General features: G+C 42.1%; 1 protein-coding gene across 1 annotated transcript; it reads left to right on the forward strand.

Annotated features, from left to right (window-relative positions):
- The first annotated feature begins 3,551 nt into the window (after positions 1-3,551).
- HTATIP2 (HIV-1 Tat interactive protein 2) lies at positions 3,552-21,978 on the forward strand. The gene is made up of 6 exons (XM_059929594.1): positions 3,552-3,751; positions 4,082-4,277; positions 6,065-6,172; positions 18,219-18,356; positions 20,443-20,504; positions 21,184-21,978. Exons 1-6 carry the CDS (start codon positions 3,648-3,650, stop codon positions 21,407-21,409), a joined length of 834 nt encoding a protein of 277 aa, XP_059785577.1. The 5' UTR covers positions 3,552-3,647; the 3' UTR covers positions 21,410-21,978.
- Positions 21,979-23,262: the final 1,284 nt, after the last annotated feature.

Below are 23,262 nucleotides of genomic sequence, written 5' to 3' on the forward strand. Positions count from 1 at the left end.
AAACAGAAAGTCTTTATTAAGGTGTCACTAGAAATATGGCTCTAAAGTGAAGATGCGTGGATCCCTGATGCTAAAGACCCTACATTTGACCTAAATACAGAACTACTTTCCAGTTCCAATCTCCATGAGGCCCGATCCTACAGCAGATCCTATTTTCAGATCTCTCTGAGATTCTGTCTCCTTTACACACTATGTGTATCCTTACAATAGTCACCGTCTTTACTCAAGTTAACATGAGTGAGTCTCTGTTTCTTGGAGCAAAGTAAACATAATAAAACAGTTTCCATTTTATAGATAAGAAAAGGGAGGCCAAATAAATGAAGAAACTTCATCTAAGTCAAAGGTAATGTCAATCCTGGACTTGGCAGGCAGGTCTTCCGGCCCAGGACCTTTCCATGTTACCCCAGCTTCCTTGTGTTCCCTTTGCCTTTTTCCGTTATGTGTTTGCCTTCCCATTTGCCCTGAAATTTTGTGGCCCTGTCCCCCTAGTAGCCTAGGGTGTGTCACATTATCTCAGGGCCTTGATGCTAGCCAACTGTCAGAGAAGAAAAGCCATGGGCTTATCTTTTTCTAAATTTCCATCCCTTGTCTGTCCACTCATTTGGCATTTAGCATGTGTTACCCTATGAAAGTTTGGGAGATGTTGGATAATGTTAACTTGTACTTTTATTTAGCTCCCCAAGTATTCATAACTTGCCGTCTCAGGTGAGAGTACGTTTATCTGGTATCTGGTTCATCCTGGAAAAATCTAGTGCTTACCACAGTATTTAGCTCACATTAGAGAATCAGTAAGTATCCATTGACAAGATTGACTAAAAGCATCTTATATTAGGCAAAATGCTGGCTTAGCTGCTGTGACACAATTACAGTGGCTCCAGCATGACAGAAGTTGACTTCTCTCCCACAGCCCAGAGGTGGGCGGACAGTCCAGGGTAGGTAGGCAGCTCTGTTCTATGAAGTCATCCAGGGACTCGGGTTCCATCTTCTTACTCTGACATCCTCTAGGGTGTCTTTCTCCACATGGTCAGAGCTGGCTCACTTGTACCACATTCACATCCTGGCCTAAGGAAAGGAGGAAAGGGAAAGGGAAGGGAAAGCAGGTAGCTTTCTTATTAAAATGTGATTCAAATATGCACATATTATCTCAGCTTGCAGCTCATTGGCTAAAACATAGTCACATGGTCACATCAGCTTGCAAGTGATGCTGGGAAATATAGAATCTAAATAGTCAGCCATGTGGTCTGATAAAACTCAGGACTCTGCTGCTAAAAGAAAGATGAGCCATTTGACCACTTACCATCCACTGGAATGACTAAAATTACCAAGATTGATTTTCACCATTGATTGATACCAAGTGGGTGGGAGAATAAAATAGTGCACCCACCTTAGCGAACTCTTTGGTCATTCCTCTCCTAGGTATTAACCTAAGAGTAATGAAAACATATGTCCACTGGTACAAGAATGTTCATGGGAGCCTTAGTCATAGGAGCAAAAACCAAGAAACAGACTAAATATCCATCCATAGGAGAATGATTAAACATGTGTTGGGATAGTCATACACTGGACGGCTACTCAGCAATAAAAATGAACAAACTGCTTATACATCAACCAGGGTTCACTTACCCATTCAGCATAGTAGGCACAGAGCCCAGGCCTGTGAAAATGTTTTAATTTCTTTTAATATCAAAAGGAAAAAATGAACTTTTAGGTTGAAGAAAATATTTTATTACATAAGACGGATATATTTGTCATTATAGTAACACAGTTATAAGAGATACATTTAAAATTTTATTTTTTATGAAGGAAGGGGCCCATGAAGTCCCTAGGACCCATGAAGGTCATAACGCAGCCCTATAAACAATAGGGATGAATCTTAAAAACATTATTTCGAGCAAAAAAAACTGGAGACACAAGAGTACATGCTGTATGATTCTATTTAGTGAAGTTCTATAACAGGCAAAAATAATCTGTATTGATAGATCAGAAGGTGGTTGCCTCTGGGACGTGGAGGGATTGAAGGCACTTTCTGGGGTGAAAGAAATGTTCTGTATCTTGTTTTAGGTGGTGATTACCTAGGTGTATGCACAATTGTTTAAAATCATGGAACTGAACCTTTTGCATCCATGCATTTTATTGTATATTAATTATGCTACAATTTTTTAAAAAAGAAAACCAGTGCAACAGATTTGATGAATGAATTCTTGAGACAGTATTAGCTGACAAGATTTTCAGCTGCATTTTAGTAGAAAATTATTAGGAGCTCAAAGGGAAGAGTTCAGGCACTGTGGCAGGCCAATGTGGAACAAACCACTCTGCTCTGTATCGGTCAAGGTTTTTGACTGCAAGCAACAGAAAGTAGCTTAAGCAGAAAATGAAATTATTGCAGGAATAACAGGAAGTATAACAAACAGGCTCTGAAAACAGGCAGGAATTAAAGGAAGCAAAACAGAAACAATCAGACAATCAGATCACTGGCAGATCCCACAATGCCATTATCCTATATCTTTGCTCCACCCAACCAAACTCTATCTCAGTTTTCCACCGCATCTTTTTATTACTCACCCCAAAGTAAAAAAACCTGGATGAGAGTGTCTGATTGGCTGAGTCTAGATCTCACCTACATATAATAATCTTCTAGGACTTGGGAGGGGGAACATATTTCACTTGGCTTCTAGAGTGGCAGGTAGGGCCCTGTCTCCCACTTATTTTGGAATTCCCTATAATAAGATGTGTTTGAATGCTGGGCAGCCAAAAATGACCAATGTCCACAACACTATCTCTGTTGTTCAGATTCTGGCGTGTGATCCTAACTCCTGTCCAGGACTTCCAGGATCCAGGATAGGCCCAGTGTAGATGGTTATGTTCTAAACCATGGATCTTGGCTCTGGAGAGTGAACAGGAGATCAGGTGTGGTAGGTCGCCCTGGCTCAACCATGTAGAACCTGAGCGGGGAAACCAGTTGTACTGGTGAGATACAATGAGAACTTGAATTACATGAGAGAGTATTTGAAAGGCAGAGAAGATAGCAGGCCTTGGTGATTAATCTAGAATGTGGTAAGGCGGAGAAAGGAGTCAAAGGTGACAGTCCGAATTTCTGACTTGAGAGGGAAGGGGTGAATGAAGATTGTGTGGACGAATAGGGACGGTGACACTGAAGAGAGGCAAGGAGTAGACTGGTTTTATTGCTGTTTGGGGTGGTTAGAAGGGAAGGGTTACGTTTTGATGTGATGAATTCAAGATGAAGATGTCCAACACACAGTTGACATTACAGGTTTTAGAAAGGGATCAACGAAGATCAAGTCTATTGGCTGAGGTCTTGGATGAGGGCGAGCTCAGCCCAGGTGGTGAGGAAGAACGCCGGGGAGAAGGTTCCGGAGATTCCCGATATTTAGGAAGTGGTCTCCGAGCTTCCTACCTAGATTGGTGCTGCGCACGTGCTCTGGGCCCCCCTCGCCAGCGCCCAGGCACCCTCTGGTCCGCGCGCGGGCCACCCCTCCACATCCCGCCCCTGTGGGCGGGGTGAGCAGCGATATAGCGAAGTCACCCGGAAGACGAAGTTGGGTAGGCGCGGACCGGGGAGGGGCCCGGGAGGGGCCCCGCGGAGTCGGGCGAGGGGAGGAAAGCCGCCGGGCTGGAGGGATGGCCGGATGTCCCTGCCCGCAGCCCTGAGCGCGGCGCTGGCGGCGGCGGTGCTGGTGGTCGCGCTGCTCGTGCTGCAGCCTGAGGACGCGGGGCCGGGGGCCGGCTCCAGGTAAACCCTCCGCGTGGGGGACCAAGCTGGGCTCCGCGCCCCTGCGGGCGGAGGCAGGAGGGGCCGGAGTCGGGTACACCGTGGGGGAACGAGGCCTCCTGGTACCTGGGCGCATTCCCTGTTCCAGCCCCTTCCAAAGTGTGGTTTGGCTCAGGAGCGGGGAACCAATACGGCGCCCCGCCCTGAGGGTGACTCTGCACTTTCCCCTGCGCCCAGACTGCGGAGAATAACCATATCTTCCTCCAGAACAAATAACCTTTGTTCCCAGGGTAAGCACGGCTGTCCCTTTAAATATCCCGAGACCAGCACCTGTTAATGTTATTTTTGTAGCATGGCTGAGACAGAAGCGCTACGGAGGCTTCGGGAAGACTTCAGGATGCAGAATAAATCCGTCTTTATTTTGGGTGCCAGCGGGGAAACCGGCAGAGTGCTCTTGAAAGAAATCCTGGAGCAGGGCCTGTTTTCCAAAGTCACGCTGATTGGCCGGAGGAAGCTCACCTTCGACGAGGAAGCTTATAAAAACGTGGTGGGTATTTGAGCTGGGTCTCAAAAATGTACCCGCAGTGGTTCCTCAGAGTGAGCATATTTTATGCTGCAAGGCTGAACATTGCCCTGCAATGGCGGCAGGAGGTGTTCAGAGCGTGAGCACGATTGGTCTGTGAGAGGCCTTACCGGAAGCTGGATTGTAGGTCCAGGTGAGCCTCTCCCTCACTGGCAGGCCTTGGACAAAGCCCTTCTCAGTCTCGATCCCCATAAAGGGGGCCTAAGTGTAAGGGGGGTCTAGGGAGACAGAGAAAAGCCATGCTTCCAGGGTCCTTTAAGCTGGCTTCTAGAAAAAAAAAGCCCTGTGACCTTGGGTAATTTTCTCAACCCCATTGCTTGTTTTGTCTACCTGTCCACTACACACTAAAGTTAGTGAATCAGAAATTGCTTTGCAGAGGGGGAAAGGCCTATGGCACTGAGAGGTGGGGTTATTCACCTACAAGAATTTGCCCTGCCTGACTTCTCAGGGCTGCAGGCTTGTGTCTGTAAGTGGAATAGTCCCTTTTCCTGTCACTTACACTTTTCGTGGTTAACCCACTGATACAGCAGACTTCAGTCCGGTGTTAATCCCCTAAATATTTGAAGCCTGAGCTTGGTGGAGATTTCTTTCCCCTTGTAAATGGAGTTATTTGTGAACTGCAGTAAATTAAACTATAGTGTAATTCTGAGACCCGCCCCCCAACCTGGACCCACAGGTGGAACATTCCAAACAAAAACGGGTCTCACAAATAAATATTCACGACTCCTGCAGGTCCGTGATCAGGTCATTTTGCATATGTCTTTGGTCCCTCAGGACTTTTCTGTTAAAATGGACATCTTTGTTCAGACTTAGGCAGGTAATATGTGATCTTCATCGTCTGGCTTCATGGGGGTGTGTCAGACACCTCTGGTCATTAGAAACTGAAATCGAGTTCTGTGCTTTTGACAGTTGAGTTTTGGTGGCGCCTCTTTTGGTCAGGCACTTTTTGTAAACATACTTTTCTTCAGCATTGTGTATGGTGCCAAGAAAATGCTTTTGAAAGAGTCGATGGTAGAGAGGGAAAGCAACATTTTATTTAAAGTCCTGAATGATGGGAACTTCCCAAACTTTTCTTTTTTAAGCTTCACAACAAACTTAAGAGGTTAGATGGAGGTTCTTAAATTTCCATGGGCATGAGAATTACCGAGGGTGCTTATTAAAAGTGCAGTTTCTGCTTCAGGAGTATTGGTGTGAGACCTAGGAATATGCCTTTTTGTCAAGCACCTGCTGACTGATTCTAATGCAGGTGGGTCATGGTGTAGACTGAGGGAAAGATTATCATTCACATTTTACTGCTGAAGAAACTGAGACATATAAGTAACTTGGCCAAAATTATTAACATGCCTAGTAAGTAGCAGACCCAAGACTCAAACCTAGATTTTGAGACTCCAAACACCATTTCCTTCCCCAACATTATACCTTATTGGTATTTCTCCTGGTAGTATACAGACAGGTCTTTTATTTTTCCAGAGAGAAAATTATAATTGAACCTGACTTTAGAGATCTAGATCACACCTAGTCCAATTGTGTGTACTGTGGACGTATAAGTACATTGTTGATTTTTGAATTCAGATTAATTGCTTTTTGGTGGGAGAAAATGAGCTTGCAAAATTTGATGTTAAGTGGGTGGACTCTTTAGTAATGTTCTGTCATTTATTCTTTAAATCTAGAGGGGGTATTTTTGTCTGTTTTTTGGTTTTGTTTTGTTTTAATAACATCAAGTAATATACAGCTATGTCTTTGTTGTCTAGAATCAAGAAGTGGTGGACTTTGAGAAATTGGATGACTACGCTTCTGCCTTTCAAGGTCATGATGTTGGATTCTGTTGCCTGGGTACCACCAGAAAGAAAGCTGGGGAGGTAAGGAAGGAATCTACCCTCTTCCCTTTTCTCTGGTCAGTAATGTCGAAGATTCCATTTTTGCTCCCTCTTTTGCTTTATATTTGCTGCACTTAAGTGTAAATTAGCTCTTATCATTTAAGATTCCATATACTGCCCTAGCCTTTGCTATACTTTGAATAGTACTTATAAGTTCATCTTTCCTTCAGCATAATCCTTGAGTTCAGGCCTGCATGCTGGAGATGTCATAAATATTTACATGGTCTTGCCTTTTGCAGATATCGTGGTCACTACTTGCCCTGACTTACGCAAACCATTATGTCTGAGTAAAAGTAACGGGCTCATGCTCTTAGCAGTAAGTTTTGTTGGTTTCTTTATAAATGTCTTAATCTTAAAGCATTCTCTCTCACTTGAGTGATTTGCTTCAACCTGTTTTCATGCCAAGCTTTAAACTTCTGGGCTAGAACATCAGAACAGAGGCACGATTCAGCTAGCCTCCGGTGATGACTCAGCCTCCAAGCGATGATTCAACCCCAATGGTGATTCAGCCTTAACTGACGCAGAACTGTCCTAACACACGTTTTATTCTTTTTTTAATGATGTTCTAAATTGCGTCGGCCTCTGTCTAGAAGTCAAATTTTGCTACATAGTTAGAAATCAGAGCTTACTATGTAGATCGTGGGCAAGTGTTAATACGTACATCGTATTTAATTTATACCTTGACTATAGTTTATCCCTTTGACAAAATTTACTTGCTGGAGTTAAACATGTCTATTAAACATGCAGGACCACGATGCTGCCATGGGGGCTTACCATAGGTTTATAAACAGGCCCATGCATCAGAATCATTCCGAGAGCACAGAACTATTGGTTTATACCAACCAAGGAGTTAGGCTCAGATGTATTTCTCCGGGCTTTCTGGTGATCCAAAGAATAATTCTATTTATGCTTTCAGTAGGGACAAATTTCCAAATCTTCTGTAGTTCTACCATGTGCCCGTGGGAACACAGCTGAGTTTTGAGCTCTGTGCTGGGAAGTGTGGATTATCGAGAAGTTTGACTCTCCCGGGAATTGGCACGTTGTTGTCTCTCCTAGGAAGGGTCATTTTCCTGCTGATCAGCTCCTGCAGTCTTTTCTGTCCCAGGGACAGTCACAAGGCATGTGCCCTCTGACAGCATTGAAAAACTTTTGTTCTAGTACACTGCAGGTAACATTGTCTCAAGTGCCAGCCTGACTTTGGTGGTGACTCAGCAAAATAAAAACACTACTGCATTGGGCATAGAGCAGTTGATTTTCATGACATAAGGCAAATCTCATAATAGGGCGCTCCAAGGGAAAGTCTAATTTGCTTTGTTGCATCCAAATCACGTAATGCAGTTTTAATCAGAGGAGTTGGATGTCTTCCCTATCCAGAATATTTTTTTAGATGGAGTTGGTTCTCCACCCCCCAACTAAATACCTTTTGTTCTCCAAAATCAGTTTGGAAAGATAAAAGTAATCAACGAGTAAGCAAGAGAAAAGACTGGTAAACCAAGTGTAATCTCAGAAATAAGTTAGGACTTAAATGGTTTAAGAGGATAGTGACAGAAAATAAGCTGACATTTCCTCCAGGAAGTCATTTTTTTTTTTTTTTTTTAATTTGAAGGTAATTTAGATTGGATGCAGTATGAAGTTTGGAGGTTGTGATAACTTCAGGCAGTTTAAAAGAGGTGACAATTCACAAGTGGCTAGGCAATAATAGTTGTTTGGGGCGGGGAGGGTGTGTGGATTTCCAAGCTCACTCCACCTGGTATTCTGGTCAGCAGCGTTCTCTGTAAAAAAAAGAGAGCATCAGATGGGTATTGCAAAGCTGGTGGCAAGCCTAGTGTCATTCTGTAGCTGTTTTGTAACTGGAGCAGCCCACATTTTACTTTAGCAACTTCAAGAAATTCAGGGTTTCTGTCTCAGTGTTGAAATCCTGTGAGTAGCCTGCTTATTTCCCTATGACCTTCAGTTTAGTTTCCTGGGGATGGATGTTATAACAAAAAAGCATAATCAAGGTGGCTTAAACAACAGACATTTTCTGTCTCACAGTTCCCAAGGCTAGAAGTCTGAGCTAGAGGTGTTGTCAGGATTGGTTCTTTCTGAGGGCTGAGAGGGAAGGATCTTTTCCAGGCTTCTCTCCTTGACTTGTAGATGGCTGCCTTCTCCCTGTGTCTCTTCACATGGTGTTTTTCCTACGTGCCTGTGGCTATGTCCAAATTTCTCCTTATTATAACAACACTAGTCAAACTGGATTAAGAACCACCCTACTTGGAATGACCTTATCTTAACTAATTACATCTGCAAATAAGGTCACATTTTGAGGTACTGGAGGTTAGGACTTCAACACAGGAATTTTGAGGGGGGAACATTGCAACCCATAGAATTCAGTCTACCCAGATTTCTTTTGACACTGGTGCTAGGGATAGGTCTGTTAGCTTTCTTCAGCTGTTTGGAAAACCATTTTCTTTAGCAGTAGCTGGTTAGATGCTAATAATCTTTCTTTTCACATTCACAAGCCATAGTTGTCTAATGAATGCAGTGACTTTGTGACTTGGCCCTAATCCAGATCTACTGGATCAGAATCTCTAAGGTTGGAAGCCTATTTTTTTTTTTTTTTTTAGAAAGTGGTTTCTTTTTTTTAAATTATTTATTTATTTATGGCTGTGTTGGGTCTTCGTTTCTGTGCGAGGGCTTTCTCTCGTTGTGGCAAGTGGGGGCCACTCTTCATCGCGGTGCGCGGGCCTCTCACTATCGCGGCCTCTCTTGTTGCGGAGCACAGGCTCCAGACGCGCAGGCTCAGTAATTGTGGCTCACGGGCTTAGTTGCTCCGCGGCATGTGAGATCTTCCCAGACCAGGGCTCGAACCCGTGTCCCCTGCACTGGCAGGCAGATTCTCAACCACTGCGCCACCAGGGAAGCCCGGAAGCCTATTTTTAACATGCTTCCTGGGGGATTCTGATGCAGCCAACCTTTTCTTCTTGTTGGACCTGCTTTCAGGATGCATTAGACAGTATTAGTCCTCTTCACCTGCTGGGTTTCCAGGTACTGTTGTCCCAGATGGCCTTCACCTTGCTTTGGTAAGTAACTTTTGTGCTAGTGGAGGTTGAAATACCCTTTGAAAACCAGATCTACATTGGCCATAAGTGAAGAGCAAAACCTCACAGGGGCCAGAGAACGGTGCTTTCCCCTTACTAAGAGAAGGATTTGGTTAGTGAGTTTGAGGGGGTGTGATTTAGTTTCACCTTTTCATTTGTCTCCTCACCTGGTAGGCACAGGCTCCAGAAGTCCAGGCTCTTGTAGTCTGTTGAATGGACGATGCCATTAATGTGATGAATGCAGCCATTGTCACACTTATTAGGCATCATTAAAGTCTCATGGCCTCTGCGTCAAATGATACACTCTTCTAATCCAGAGGCCTGTAAACTACAGACTGTGGGCCAAATACAGCCTGCCTGTTTTTGAACAGTCCTTGAGCTAAGAATGTTTTTATATTTTAATTTTTTATTTATTTATTTTTTTAAAGTTCTTTTTCTTTTGAATTTTTGAATTTTATTTTATTTATTTTTTTATACAGCAGGTTCTTATTAGTTGTCTATTTTAGACATATTAGTGTATATATATCAATCCCAATTTCCCAATCCATCCCACCACCACCCCGCCACACACTTTCCCCCCTTGGTGTCCATACGTTTGTTCTCTACATCTGTGTCTCTATTTCTGCCCTGCAAAAAGGTTCATCTGTACCATTTTTCTAGGTTCCACATATATGTGTTAATATACAATATTTGTTTTTCTCTTTCTGACTTACTTCACTCTGTATGACAGTCTCTAGATCCATCCATGTCTCTACAAATAACCCAATTTCTTTCCTTTTTATGGCTGAGTAATATTCCATTGTATATATGTACCACATCTTCTTTATCCATTCGTATGTCGATGGGCATTTAGGTTGCTTCCATGTCCTGGCTATTGTAAATAGTGCTACAATGAACATTGGGGTGCGTGTGTCTTTTTTTTTTTTCCACTTTAAAGTTTTTATTTTTATTTTTAACATCTTTATTGGAGTATAATTGCTCTACAATGGTGTGTTAGTTTCTGCTTTATAACAAAGTGAATCAGCTATACATATACATATATCCCCATATCTCCTCCCTCTTACATCTCCCTCCCACCCTCCCTATCCCACCCCTCTAGGTGGTCACAAAGCACTGAGCTGATCTCCCTGTGCTATGTGGCTGCTTCCCACTAGCTATCTGTTTTACATTTTGTAGTGTATATATGTCCATGCCGCTCTCTCACTTCATCCCAACTTACCCTTCCCCTTCCCCGTGTCCTCAAGTCCATTCTCTACGTCTGTGTCTTTATTCCTGTCCTGCCCCTAGGTTCTTCAGAACTTTTTTTTTTTTTTTTTTTTTTTTTTTAGAATCCATATATATGTGTTAGCATACAGTATTTGTTTTTCTCTTTCTGACTTACTTCACTCTGAAGGACAGACTTTAGGTCCATCCACCTCACTACAAATAACTCAATTTCGTTTCTTTTTATGGCTTAGTAATATTCCATTGTATGTATGTGCCACATCTTCTTTATCCATTCATCTGTTGATGGACACTTAGGTTGCTTCCATGTCCTGGCTATTGTAAATAGAGCTGCAATGAACATTGTGGTACATGACTCTTTTTGAATTACGGTTTTCTCTGGGTATATGCCCAGTAGTGGGATTGCTGGATCATATGGTAATTCTATTTTTAGTTTTTTAAGGACCCTCCACACTGTTCTCCATAGTGGCTATATCAATTTACATTCCCACCAACAGTGCAAGAGGGTTCCCTTTTCTCCACACCCTCTCCAGCATTTGTTGTTTGTAGATTTTCTGATGATGCCCATTCTAACTGGTGTGAGGTGATACCTCATTGTAGTTTTGATTTGCATTTCTCTAATAATTAGTGATGTTGAGCAGCTTTTCATGTGCTTCTTGGCCATCTGTATGTCTTCTTTGGAGAAATGTCTATTTAGCTCTTTTGCCCATTTTTTGATTGGGTTGTTTGTTTTTTTGATATTGAGCTGCATGAGCTGTTTATATATTTTGGAGATTAATCCTTTGTCCATTGATTCGTTTGCAAATATTTTCTCCCATTCTGAGGGTTGTCTTTTCGTCTTGTTTGTAGTTTCCTTTGCTTTGCAAAATCTTTTAAGTTTCATTAGGTCCCATTTGTTTATTCTTCTTTTTATTTCCATTACTCTAGGAGGGGAATCAAAAAAGATCTTGCTGTGATTTATGTCAAACAGTGTTCTTCCTATGTTTTTCTCTAAGAGTGTTATAGTGTCCAGTCTTACATTTAGGTCTCTAATACATTTTGAGTTTATTTTTGTGTATGGTGTTAGGGAGTGTTCTAATTTCATTCTTTTACATGTAGCTGTCCAGTTTTCCCAGCACCACTTATTGAAGAGACTGTCTTTTCTCCATTGTGTATCCTTGCCTCCTTTGTCATAGATTAGTTGACCATGGGTGCATGGGTTTATCTCTGGGCTTTCTGTCCTGTTCCGTTGATCCATATTTCTGTTTTTGTGCCAGTACCATACTCTCTTGATGACTGTCGCTTTGTAGTATAGTCTGAAGTCAGGGAGTCTGATTCCTACAGCTCCGTTTTTCTTTCTCAGACTGCTTTGGCTATTCAGGGTCTTTTGTGTCTCCATACAAATTTTAAGATTTTTTGTTCTAGTTCTGTAAAAAATGCCACTGGTAATTTGATGGGGATTGCATTGAATCTGTTGATTGCTTTGGGTAGTATAGTCATCTTCACAGTATTGATTCTTCCAATCCAAGAACATGGTATATTTCTCCATCTGTTTGTGTCATCTTTGATTTCTTTCATCAGTGTCTTACAGTTTTTTGCATACAGGTCTTTTACCTCCTTAGGTAGGTTTATTCCTAGGTATTTTATTCTTTTTGTTGCAATGGTGAACGGGATTGTTTCCTTAATTTCTCTTTCTGATCTTTCGTTGTTAGTGTATAGGAATGCAAGAGATTTCTGTGCATTAATTTTGTATCCTGCTACTCTACCAAATTCATTGACTAGCTCTAGTAGTTTTCTGGTGGCATCTTTAGGATTCTTTATGTATATATCATGCCATCTGCAAACAGTGACAGTTTTACTTCTTCTTTTCCAGTTTGTATTCCTTTTATTTCTTTTTCTTCTCTGATTGCTGTGGCTAGGACTTCCAAAACTATGTTGAATAATAGTGGTGAGAGTGGACATCCTTATCTTGTTCCTGATTTTAGAGGAAATGCTTTCAGTTTTTCACCATTGAGAATGATGTTTGCTGTGGATTTGTCGTATATGGCTTTTATTATGTTGAGGTAGGTTCCCCTCTATGCCCACTTTCTGGAGAGTTTTTATCATAAATGGGTGTTGAATTTTGTCAAGAGCTTTTTTTGCATCTATTGAGATGATCATATGGTTTTTATTCTTCAGTTTGTTAATATGGTGTATCACACTGATTGATTTGCATATATTGTAGAATCCTTGCATCCCTGGGATAAATCCCACTTGATCATGGTGTATGATCCTTTCAATGTGTTGTTGGATTCTGTTGGCTAGTATTTTGTTGAGGATTTTGCATCTATATTCATCAGTGGTAATAAGAATGTTTTTATATTTTTAAATGGTTAAAAATTTTCAGAGAGGACTAATGTGTCATGACACGAGAATATAAGAAATTCACATTTCAGTATCCATAAATAAAGTTTTATTGGAACATTCTCATTACTTTATATATTATTAGTGGCTACATTTGCACAATGATGGCAGAGCTGTGTAACTGCAATAGAGGCCTGCAAATTTGAAAATATTTACTATCTCACCCTTTATAGGGAAAGTTTGCCAACCCCTGTTGTCACCTATACTATTTTATTTGATGTCTAGGAGGGGGCTTGTGAAGTGGTGAGGCCCCAGATGTTTCGTGAGACCCAGATCATAGCCTCTGTTTGGGTACCAAATGGCTGTGGGACCTTGGGTATGCTGGTTAGCTCCTGTGGGCCCCTGTCTCCTTGTCTGTACTGAGAGGGTGGTGACCACCGAAGCCCCTTTGGCCTGCAGAACTCTCTGACTTTCAAAACACAAAGAAAGGAATGCCCCAAATGGAAAAAAATGTGTGATAACATAGAGATTGACTCAGGAATCCTCTGTATCTGTAAGATTTTATTTTTCTATCCAGAGCTCTTTCTCTAACCAAGATCTTGGTTCCCCCTCTGTACATCAAATATAGACGTGCCCTCCAGGACACAAATAAATGGGGTCTCAGGTCATACCATTTGTTGTTTGTCAGTGTCTCTGTTTTCTAGTCTAATTTATAGGGTTGGATTGAAAAGGGAGTGAAGGAGAAAGAATCTGAAGCAGAAATATGGCCAAGTGGGACCCTTTGCGGAATGAAATCCTCCCTTCTTGGAAAAGGGTCTTCTTGACCTTGACTCATTCCTGCCTGCTTGCATGTCAGTGCTGAAATACCTTGTCAGGATGAGTTGTTCTTAAGCCACGGTGTTCCCAGTTTGCAGGCATTGGTAAAGAATATTAGAAGGAATACTTAGTAGCTTTGGATTTTCCTAAGACTTAAAATAAAGAGTAATTAGAGAATTTGTCTCCCTAGATGTTTGTAGAGCCCATGAAGATATCTCTGCTGTGTCATTTCAGTATATTGTGTTTATTTTTTCGAGCAGGTGCTGGGAAAGGAAATTTATAGTGGGAATTTATTTAATCATTTCCTTTTTCTAGAAGGACTCTGATTCCTGTCTTAGAGTAAAACACACCAACTGTGGAATCATAAAGACACAAAGACGTAATGGACTTAATGCTCTCAGAAGAGACATCTTTTTTTCTGCCACATGGTTGGGGAAACTAAATATGGTTTTTCTGAAAATTGTGTTTCTGGGATATGGAGTAGCTTGTTTTAGTTTGTTTTTCTATTCTTTTATTTGAGCTGCTAGAGAACAAGAAAGGGTTTAATAATAAGATCTTAAAGATAGCTCCCTTCTATCTGTAAAGGGAGTCTTCCTCACTCCAGAGAATATCAGTGTGTGTTGGTATCTCTGAGTCAGTGTCCGGGATCCATGTTTAAGTTTGGTTTCTGAGTCCTTGAAAGCCGTTGACCCCTTTGCTTTTGAGTTTCATTCACCAGCTAAAAGGCCACGCATCACGGTGGGGGAAGTGAAATTCAAAGTCTGTGGGCTTGGAATGATGCGTATTTATAATCAGCTTGAGGGCTCAGAGGATTTGTGAAATCGTTTTGGATTAACAGCCATTGATTGCTAATAAAACAGTATTGAGCTTTGTCCAGAGAACAGCGGTGGAGAAAGGTAGGGGCACCTTGTCGACAGGACCCATTGAGCAGGGATGATGGGCTAAGTGTGAGGGTCTCTGCAGCAGCGTGGGTGCTCGTCCTGCATGGAGCCGTTGTCAGTCCTTCGCCAGGCGGGTGAAAGGAGGGACGCCAGAGGCTGATGGCTGGGGTGGTATTGATGTGCCTTAGCTGACTAATCAGATTGAAAAAGTCCCATGGTATTTATGTCACTTTAATTTTCATCAAACAATTGGAGACGGCAGGACTCTATTAAGGAGAGGTTGATCCAGAACTAAAGCCAGATAAATTGGGGTCTCAGTTTAATCAAATTATCCCTTTACTGGCCCTGGATTAAGTGAGAGGGACAGCGTCGGTCTAGAGCCTTGTGATTGGCTGAAGCTTTCCCATATTTTTAAAGACGCTGATGAAAGAAGAAACATTTTAACAGAGACAACTCTAATAATCCTTCCAAGAAATAGTGCTAAACCAGCAGCAACAGAAAGGAATTTATTTCACTAGTCAATGATGTAATTTTATTGGGAATAATGAACGTGTTATCAAAATCAGAGTTCTGGTGAATTGGAGTGAGGGGAAGAAAATAGATGTGGAAGAGAAATAGAGTGTTTTAGAATTTTTTGATGTCATTTTGGGTTGTTTTTCTTGGCACATTTTGAGCACATGTAAAAATCTCAATCCAGAGAATGGCTCTGAGGAGATCAATCACAGCCCACTCTCAGGATGTGCTGAGCATTAAAACTGGTTTGCTGCACACTGATTTAAGAAAGCAACAACATGAGTTTCAATCAGTGTGTAGGACAGGTCGCTGAGTCCGTCATTAGGATTGAATGTCAAAGTCTACAACACAAAAGGAGATGGGGATGATTCCCGGCTAAGAGTTAAGTTTATATTACCTAAAAAGAGAAAGAGGAACAACACTGCCCTGCAGGTCGTGGACATAGTTAAAAATGCTCCGTAAGTGATGAGAAGAGAGGACAAGACAGGCTTTTGGGGTAACGGTGGTGCTCTATTTCTGGATCTGGGAGCTGGTTGCAGAAGATGTTTATTAGTTTATGAACAGTTTATAGTCAGCTCTATACTTAGAATATATTTACTTTTCTTTTATGATCTACCTCAATACAAAGTTTGAAAAGTTTGCTTGGGCCCCTTGTTTTAGAATTGAATTCTGTATTAATTTCCTGTTGCTGCTGTAACAAATTGCCTCAAATTTAGTGGCTTAAAACAACGTAAGTTTATCATCTTACAGTTTTATAGGTTAGTAATCCAATGTGGATTTTGCTGAGATAAAATCAAGGTGTTGACAGGGCTGATTTCCTTCTGTAGGCTCTAGGGGAGAATCCATTTCTTTACCTTTTCTGGCTTCTAGAGACCACCTGCATATCTTGGTTCATGGTGCCTTCCTCCATCTTTAAGGCCAGCAATGGGGGATCAAGTGCTACTCATGTTGCCTAACTCCAGCCTCCTTTTCTGCTTCCCTTTTCCACTGTAGGGACTCTTGTGATTACATTGGGCCCAGTTGGATACTACAGAATAACCTTTTTCAAAGTCAGCTGATCAGCAGCCTTAATTCCACCTGCAACCTTAATTCCCCTTGGCCATGTAGCCTCTAACACGTTCACAGGTATGGGGATTAGGGCATGGACATCTTTGAGGGGCCATTATTCTGCCTACTACCACAGTTATGAATTAATTGTGTTATTAGCTGGTGATGGTAAGAAGGAACATGAGTACAGTGGAGAGCACGGCTCAGAGAGTCAGGAATTTGCACTCCGCTCTCAGCTCTCTCACTTATTAGCCAGTAGTTCCTGGATAGCTGGACCTTGTTGCCACATCTCCACAGTGAGGGGGTTAGGCGTGATGTTTCCTAAGGTGCCGTCTATCTATCTTATGAGAGATACATGTCTCCATACAAAATACAACATTTAGGGTCAGTAACTACCAGAGGGCAGATTTTTAATTTAAAAAAAAATCAGTGGGGGGCTTCCCTGGTGGCGCAGTGGTTGAGAATCTGCCTGCCAATGCAGGGCACACGGGTTCGAGCCCTGGTCTGGGAGGATCCCACATGCCACGGAGCAACTAGGCCCGTGAGCCACAACTGCTGAGCCTGCGCGTCTGGAGCCTGTGCTCCGCAACAAGAGAGACTGTGACAGTGAGAGGCCTGCGCACCGCGATGAAGAGTGGCCCCTGCTCACCGCAACTAGAGAAAGCCCTCGCACAGAAACGAAGACCCAACACACCCCAAAATAAATAAATAAGTAAATAAATAAATAAATAAATAAATAAAAACAAAACAAAACAAAACAAATCACTGGGGCAGTAATCCAGTCTTCAGATTTGGAATCCTCATTATATGAAACCTCATTATATAGTTGTGGGTACCCATGAAGTTCAGCTTCAGTAGACTTTAGACTGCTCTTCAGCTGTACCAAGTTTGAGGATGCCAGACTTTGTGGTGGTCCCAAGAAGCTGTTACTACATGGAATTCCCTAGTCTGGGTACAGGCTGGTATCCTTCACTTAGGCCCTGGAAATCAGTCTGTATTCTCTTGTTTGCACCATCCTCTCCCCTCTTCGTTTGATTGCCACTTAGTTCTTTTTTTTTTTTCTAATTGGATTTACCTTTTCTCTGCTTTCGCTGGACTTTTATTCGTTCATTCAAATATTTTTGGAGCACCTGCCATGTGCTGGGCATGTACTGATGATGTGAATTAGCAAAGACCCAACCGCTACCCTCACTGGACTGAGTCTAGACCAGGGGTCTCCAAACACTCTTGATTATATACCTGTCAGTAAAAAAAATTTGCAGATGCACTCCTTACTAACGTGTAAAGTATGTTGTAAAACATACACAAAAATTGGAAATTAAATAGACTTTGTTCTCATAGTGCGTGGGTAGTGTTCTCAGCCACCCTTTGAAACCCTGCTATGTTAGCGTTGACACACAAAAAAATAGAGAAAACAGAGAGAGGGTGGTAAGGTTGTAAAGGATTAACGACAAAGGAATGTGAGACTAAAAACAGTTTCTTGGGACTTCCCTGGTGGTCCAGCGGTTAAGATTCTGCGCTCCCAGTGCCGGGGGCCCGGGTTTGATCCCTGGTCAGGGAACTAGATCCCGCATGCCACAACTAAAGATTCCACATGCCTCAACTAAAGATTCTGCATGCCACAACAAAGATCCTGCACGCCGCGACGAAGATCCCGCCTGCCACAACTAAAGATTCCACATGCCTCAACTAAAGATTCTGCATGCCACAACAAAGATCCTGCACGCCGCGACGAAGATCCCGCACACCACAACTAAAGACCTGGTGCAGCCAAGTTAATAAATAAATAAATATTTAAAAAACAACAACAAAAAACCCCAGTTTCTCAGCCTGATATTACTGTTCCTTTTGCTCCTTGCAGATTTTCTTGGTGTCTGTGTGTCATTGTCCTTGTTTTTTCATTGCAGTCTGGCCTTGCTACTAAAGCTGGTACATCTATCCTGAGCATCATACTGGAGCCATTCCCAGGGTCTAAGCCTGACATTCTTGTTTTTTTGGATGCATTTTATTTGGATCCCCATCCTCGTCCACCCCCTCACCCCCCCCCCCCCACAAGGACTCTTAACCTGCCACCCAAGCTGATAAGTAATCTTTAAGATGAACTCACAGCTTTTTGGAAATAACTCACATCCTTTTCACCCTTAGGAGGGATTTGTTCATGTTGATCGAGATTATGTCCTGAAGTCTGCAGAGCTGGCAAAAGCTGGAGGGTGCAAACATTTCAACTTGCTGTCCTCTAAGGGAGCTGATAAGTCAAGCAATTTTTTGTATCTGCAAGTCAAGGTTTGTGCATGTTTCTATCTTTTGTATACTTTGGAGAACCCTGGCTAATTGGCAATACTAAAAAATATAAAATGCTAAGTAATGCCCAAATGCATTAAATGCATTATATTATGCATTTTTTATAACTACAGGGACTGCTTTTTTGCAGAGATATATTTAGTAAACAGGAGTGATTTGAAAGATAATTTCCAATGTCTTCCCCTCTGTTGATTATCTAGTAATCATGAAATGAGATGTTGCAGCCCTGGTCTGGAAGATCAGCCCAGAATCTTAGCATGAGAAGAGATTTTGAGGCAGTGATACTTAAACTTTTCCAGAGTAGATTAAATGTTATTATTGGGTATGGTTCTTGTCCTCAAGGAATTATAATCTCCTTGTTTGGGGGGATCCCCAAAGCCAGCCCCAAGTTTGGGAATGTGCTAGAAGGCCTCCCAGGACTGCCATATAGTTATCTTCACAGACATGATGTATTACAATGAAAGAATATAAAGCTGAGTCAGTGCAGGGAAAAAGAAGCGCATGGAGTGAGCTCTGGAGGAATCTACGTTCAAGCTTCCAAGGGTCTTCTGCCAGTGGAGTTACACGTGTTTCATTTCTCCAGCAATGAGTATTGCCTACCAGAGAAATTCACCTGAGCTCAGGAGTCCAGGGTTTTGATGGGGGTCAGTCACGTAGGCACCCTCAGCCTAAAAAAATTACAGACTTCCAGAAGGAAAGCAAGTGTTCAGCATAAACCACATTGTTTGTACAAATAGTTTAGGCATAGTAAAGTACCCTTATCAGTTAGCTAATGACGGGAACACTCCTAAAATCTGATTTCCCAGACACAGGCCAAAGGACAACCTGGCAAGCAGACCTTTCTAAGAATAGCAGTTTCAGCCTGGTACTCTTGTACACATGTTGCTAATAGAGACAAAACACATCTTTGTAAAAAGCCAACTAAGAAATGCACCCTCATAAAAGACATCATCAGAGACAAAGAGTTGAAACAACTCAAATATCCATCAGCTGATGCATGGATGAATAAAATGTGGCATATACCTACAAAATAACATTGATTTAACTATGAAAAGAAATGACATATTATAGCATGGGTGAATGTTGAAAACATTATGCTAAATGAGAGAGGCCAGTCACAAAGGGCCACAACTTACATGACTTAATTTATAGGAAATGTCCAGGATAGGCATATCTATAGAGACAGAAAGATTAGTGGTTGGCTAGGGCTTGGGGGAGGGGATGGGAGTGAGTGCTAATTGGTACGGGGTTTCTTTTGGGGTGATGAAATACTCTAGATTGTGGTGAAGGTGGGACAACTCTTCTGTGAATGTATTAAAAAACATTCATTGAAAAAAGTTTTATTAATACATTGATTAAAATGTATTTTTTTAATATATTGATTAAAATGTATTACTGCAGATTATACAATGCTGTAGGTTAAGTGCCAAATGAATGGTATGAACAGGCCGAGAAGGAGGAGTCGAGCAGGCTGCTTAGTTCATAGGCCTTTTAAACATCCCTGTGGCCGAGCTTCTCTGGCATTTCTGTTTATAGAGATGCCTGGCGTGAAAATCCATGGATTATTCAACAAATTTAATTTAAAGCATCATCTAGACGCTCTGTCTCTTGAAATGTGGTGGGTTTTGTTAGGAAGTGAGTAATACAAGGGAGTCTGTGGTTCTTCTGACCTCCTGAAACTACCTGGAAGCCAAAAAAGGTTAACGTCCCCTGGCCTGCAGCACCGATTCTGGAGTGACGGGCAGCTCTTTTATGGCTGAACTCCTAACATGTCACTCTCTGGATCTGTTTCAGTAGGTCACATGACAGGCTGGACTGACTATGCAGCCATTTACTCATTCGGTGCATCTTTTTTCACTCTCTACTACATATCAGGATTAACTGATCTCTTCCTTAACTTCCCAGACTCTCTGGAATCTAAAAATCTAGGGGGGGATGTTAACTAGTATTGAGACCTGCAGAAGTAGATTGTCTTCAAAACCCCAAGTTATTCTTGTTATTCTCTCTTAAGCATTACAGCAAGTTGGTCTTGATTAAATACTAAAAATGTTTTTTTTTTTGTTAACAGGGGGAAGTGGAAGCTAGGGTTGAAGAGTTAAAATTTGATCGTTACTCCATATTTAGGCCCGGGTAAGTATTCCTACTGCCTAAGAGAACACCACTGTTGGTTATTCCCTAGAAGCTGGTTTTTCATTTGAAGAGGCTGACAGATGTCTAAGATATGAAAGAAGTTGGCTGGAGGGAGATTGCTTCTCTGAAGAACCCACTTTTAGCTTTGAAGGAAAGGGTAGACGGTTGGTGGTGCCAGGTTCAGAATAGTCTGAAATTTTCTGGGTAGCTTTGGCTGCCTTCTTCTTTAAAATACTCTTCGTGCCCAAATAAAACCATTTATGCACTGTATTAGTGTGTTTGGGCTGCCATAACACTAGCACTGCAGAATGGGAGGCTACAAGTCCAAGGTCAAAGTGCCATCAGGGTTAGTGTCGGGTGAGGCCTCTCTTCTGGCTTGTTGATTGATTGCTTCTTCTCTCTGTGTCCTCCTATGGTCTTTCTTCTGTGTGAGTGGAGAGAAAGAGAGAAATATCTGATATCTCTTCGTTTTCTGTAAGGACACCAGTCCCATCCGATTAGGGTCCCATCCGTATGACCTAATTTAACCTTAATTACCTCCCTAGAGGTGTGTCTTCAAATACGATCCCACTGGGGATTAGCGCTTCATGAATTTGGGGGACACAGTTCAATCCGTGACATCCTGTATGGTCTGAATGCAATTTACCATCTCTTCCTCTGCTCTTCTTTTTCTCTTTAGAGTTCTATTATGTGATAGGCAAGAATTTCGCCCAGGTGAATGGTTGGTTAGGAAGTTCTTTGGCTCCTTACCAGAATCTTGGGCCAGCGGTCACTCTGTGCCAGTGATGACGGTGGTTAGAGCAATGCTGAACAACGCAGTGAGACCAAGTGACAAGAAGAAGGAACTGCTGGATAACGAGGCCATCCACGACCTGGGGAAAGCTGATGGCTCTCTCAAGCCGTGACCACACTGGAGGAATGCTTTCTGTTGTCAAACTCAACACCCATCACCTAATTGGTAATTACAGTGTCTTAAAAAAACATGTGCTTTAACTGTGGTTTCACTATTCTCAGTCGCCCAGATCCAATCAAAAAATGATCGTGCTCTGCATCAGCATTTTAGAGCCTGATTGTACATATGTAGACATCACCCGGGGAGCCTTTCAAAAATAGAGATCCAGCAGCTCCCTGGTGGTCTAGTGTCTCGTGTTCGGCACAGAAATGAGAGGTTCATAGGCCCTACCTCAAACTTTCTCAATCAGAATTTTGGGGGCATGGGCACAGAAATCTGTTGTTTTATTTAAGCTTCTCTTATGGTTCTGATGCCACTGGTGGGGAGGCCAGCTTTGAAAGCTTGTCTGCAGAGTCACAGCAGCAGTGAAAACTTTATGTATCATGCAGATGAGTCCTGAACAAAAATTGTTGACATTTGTGTCTCTGAGTTACCCAGTGCTGACTGCATGTTAATTGTGTAAGTGAACATTGTGCCTTACTATTTCTTTAGAATATATAATAAAAGTTATTATATAACTGAGCTTATATAATTCATGGGAGGATTAAATAGAAGAATTAAAATAAATGGACAAGTCGTGGGTTCCCTTAGATTGTTAGAAAATGCCCAAGTATCGGTGGTAATATGCAGTATTTTGGCCAATGGGATTATAGAATAGCAGCTAATATATATCAAGTGCTTGTTAATTGCCAGCTTTTACACATGATGTCCGTCCTTTAACCCTCCAAACAATCTTTATAATTCTTACAGGCAGTACTATCATCCCCCTATCTTAGGTGGGGAAACCGAGGCTCACTGTGGTTAAATGCCTTGCCCAAGGGCTTAAAGCTGAAGCCTGAAGCTAGGAAATGGCAGAGCCAGGATTCTAACCCAAGTGAGCCTGAATCCATAGCTTCTGTTTTTAACTACTCTGCAAGAGCATCCAGTATCTGTATATTTCCAGGAAGTTCCAGTTAATTGTTACTGGATCAGTACATGCCATGGATGAATACAATAGAAATGTTTGGGTTTCTTCATTGGTCTAGGATCCCTCTAATGATTAACTACAAAATGTTCACATAGCCAGTAAATGTATATCTCAAAGTGCTTCACTTTAAAAACTATGGAAAAGGAAAGGAAGAGGCAGAAGAAAGGGTCAAAGTCAAGAGGAACACACTGTTAATTTCCATCATGGAACAAAGGATAGTAGTGAAATTTGTCTTAACTTCTGTGCTGGGGGAAGCAAAGTAATAAATTTCAAGCTTCAGTGGACACCTTTAGTGTGTGTGTGTGTGTGTGTGTGTGTGTGTGTGTGTGTGTATCTTTAGAAGGGATTGGACATTCCCAATGTCAGTCATCTAGGAAAGAGGCATATTTTAGGATGGGGTGAGGACTTGGAATGTGGGGTTTAGGAAGGAGATGGAAGGAACATCTTCCTCCTGCCAGGTGGGGTTCCTTTGGGGCCGGACTCTGAAGAGCCTGTTTGTTTAGGTGATAACAAGCATGGGCTCCAAGAAGTGAGGCACGAATTAAGGGGACTCCATGAGGATATCCTGAGGCTGGTGGGCTCTAAAAGCAGCTAAACCCGGTGGCCAGTTTTCAGTTATTCTCTGTGTGTTGAAATTCCTTACCCACAAACCTTGTGTCAGGTCTTGTTCAACATTCTGTTCTGATCTCAGTAGTGAAGTGGGGTGATGGGAGAGGGTCTGTGTTTATCTTTGGAGTAAAGAAAAAAGCTCTTCCCTCCTAAGCCCAGCACTGTGGAGACACATAAACTTCCAGGAACAAGATTCTGGCCCAGTCACTCCTCTGGACTGGGTGTTACTT

This window comes from Balaenoptera ricei, chromosome 8 (assembly GCF_028023285.1).
Source record: "Balaenoptera ricei isolate mBalRic1 chromosome 8, mBalRic1.hap2, whole genome shotgun sequence".
In the NCBI taxonomy this organism is placed as follows: Eukaryota; Metazoa; Chordata; class Mammalia; order Artiodactyla; family Balaenopteridae; genus Balaenoptera; species Balaenoptera ricei.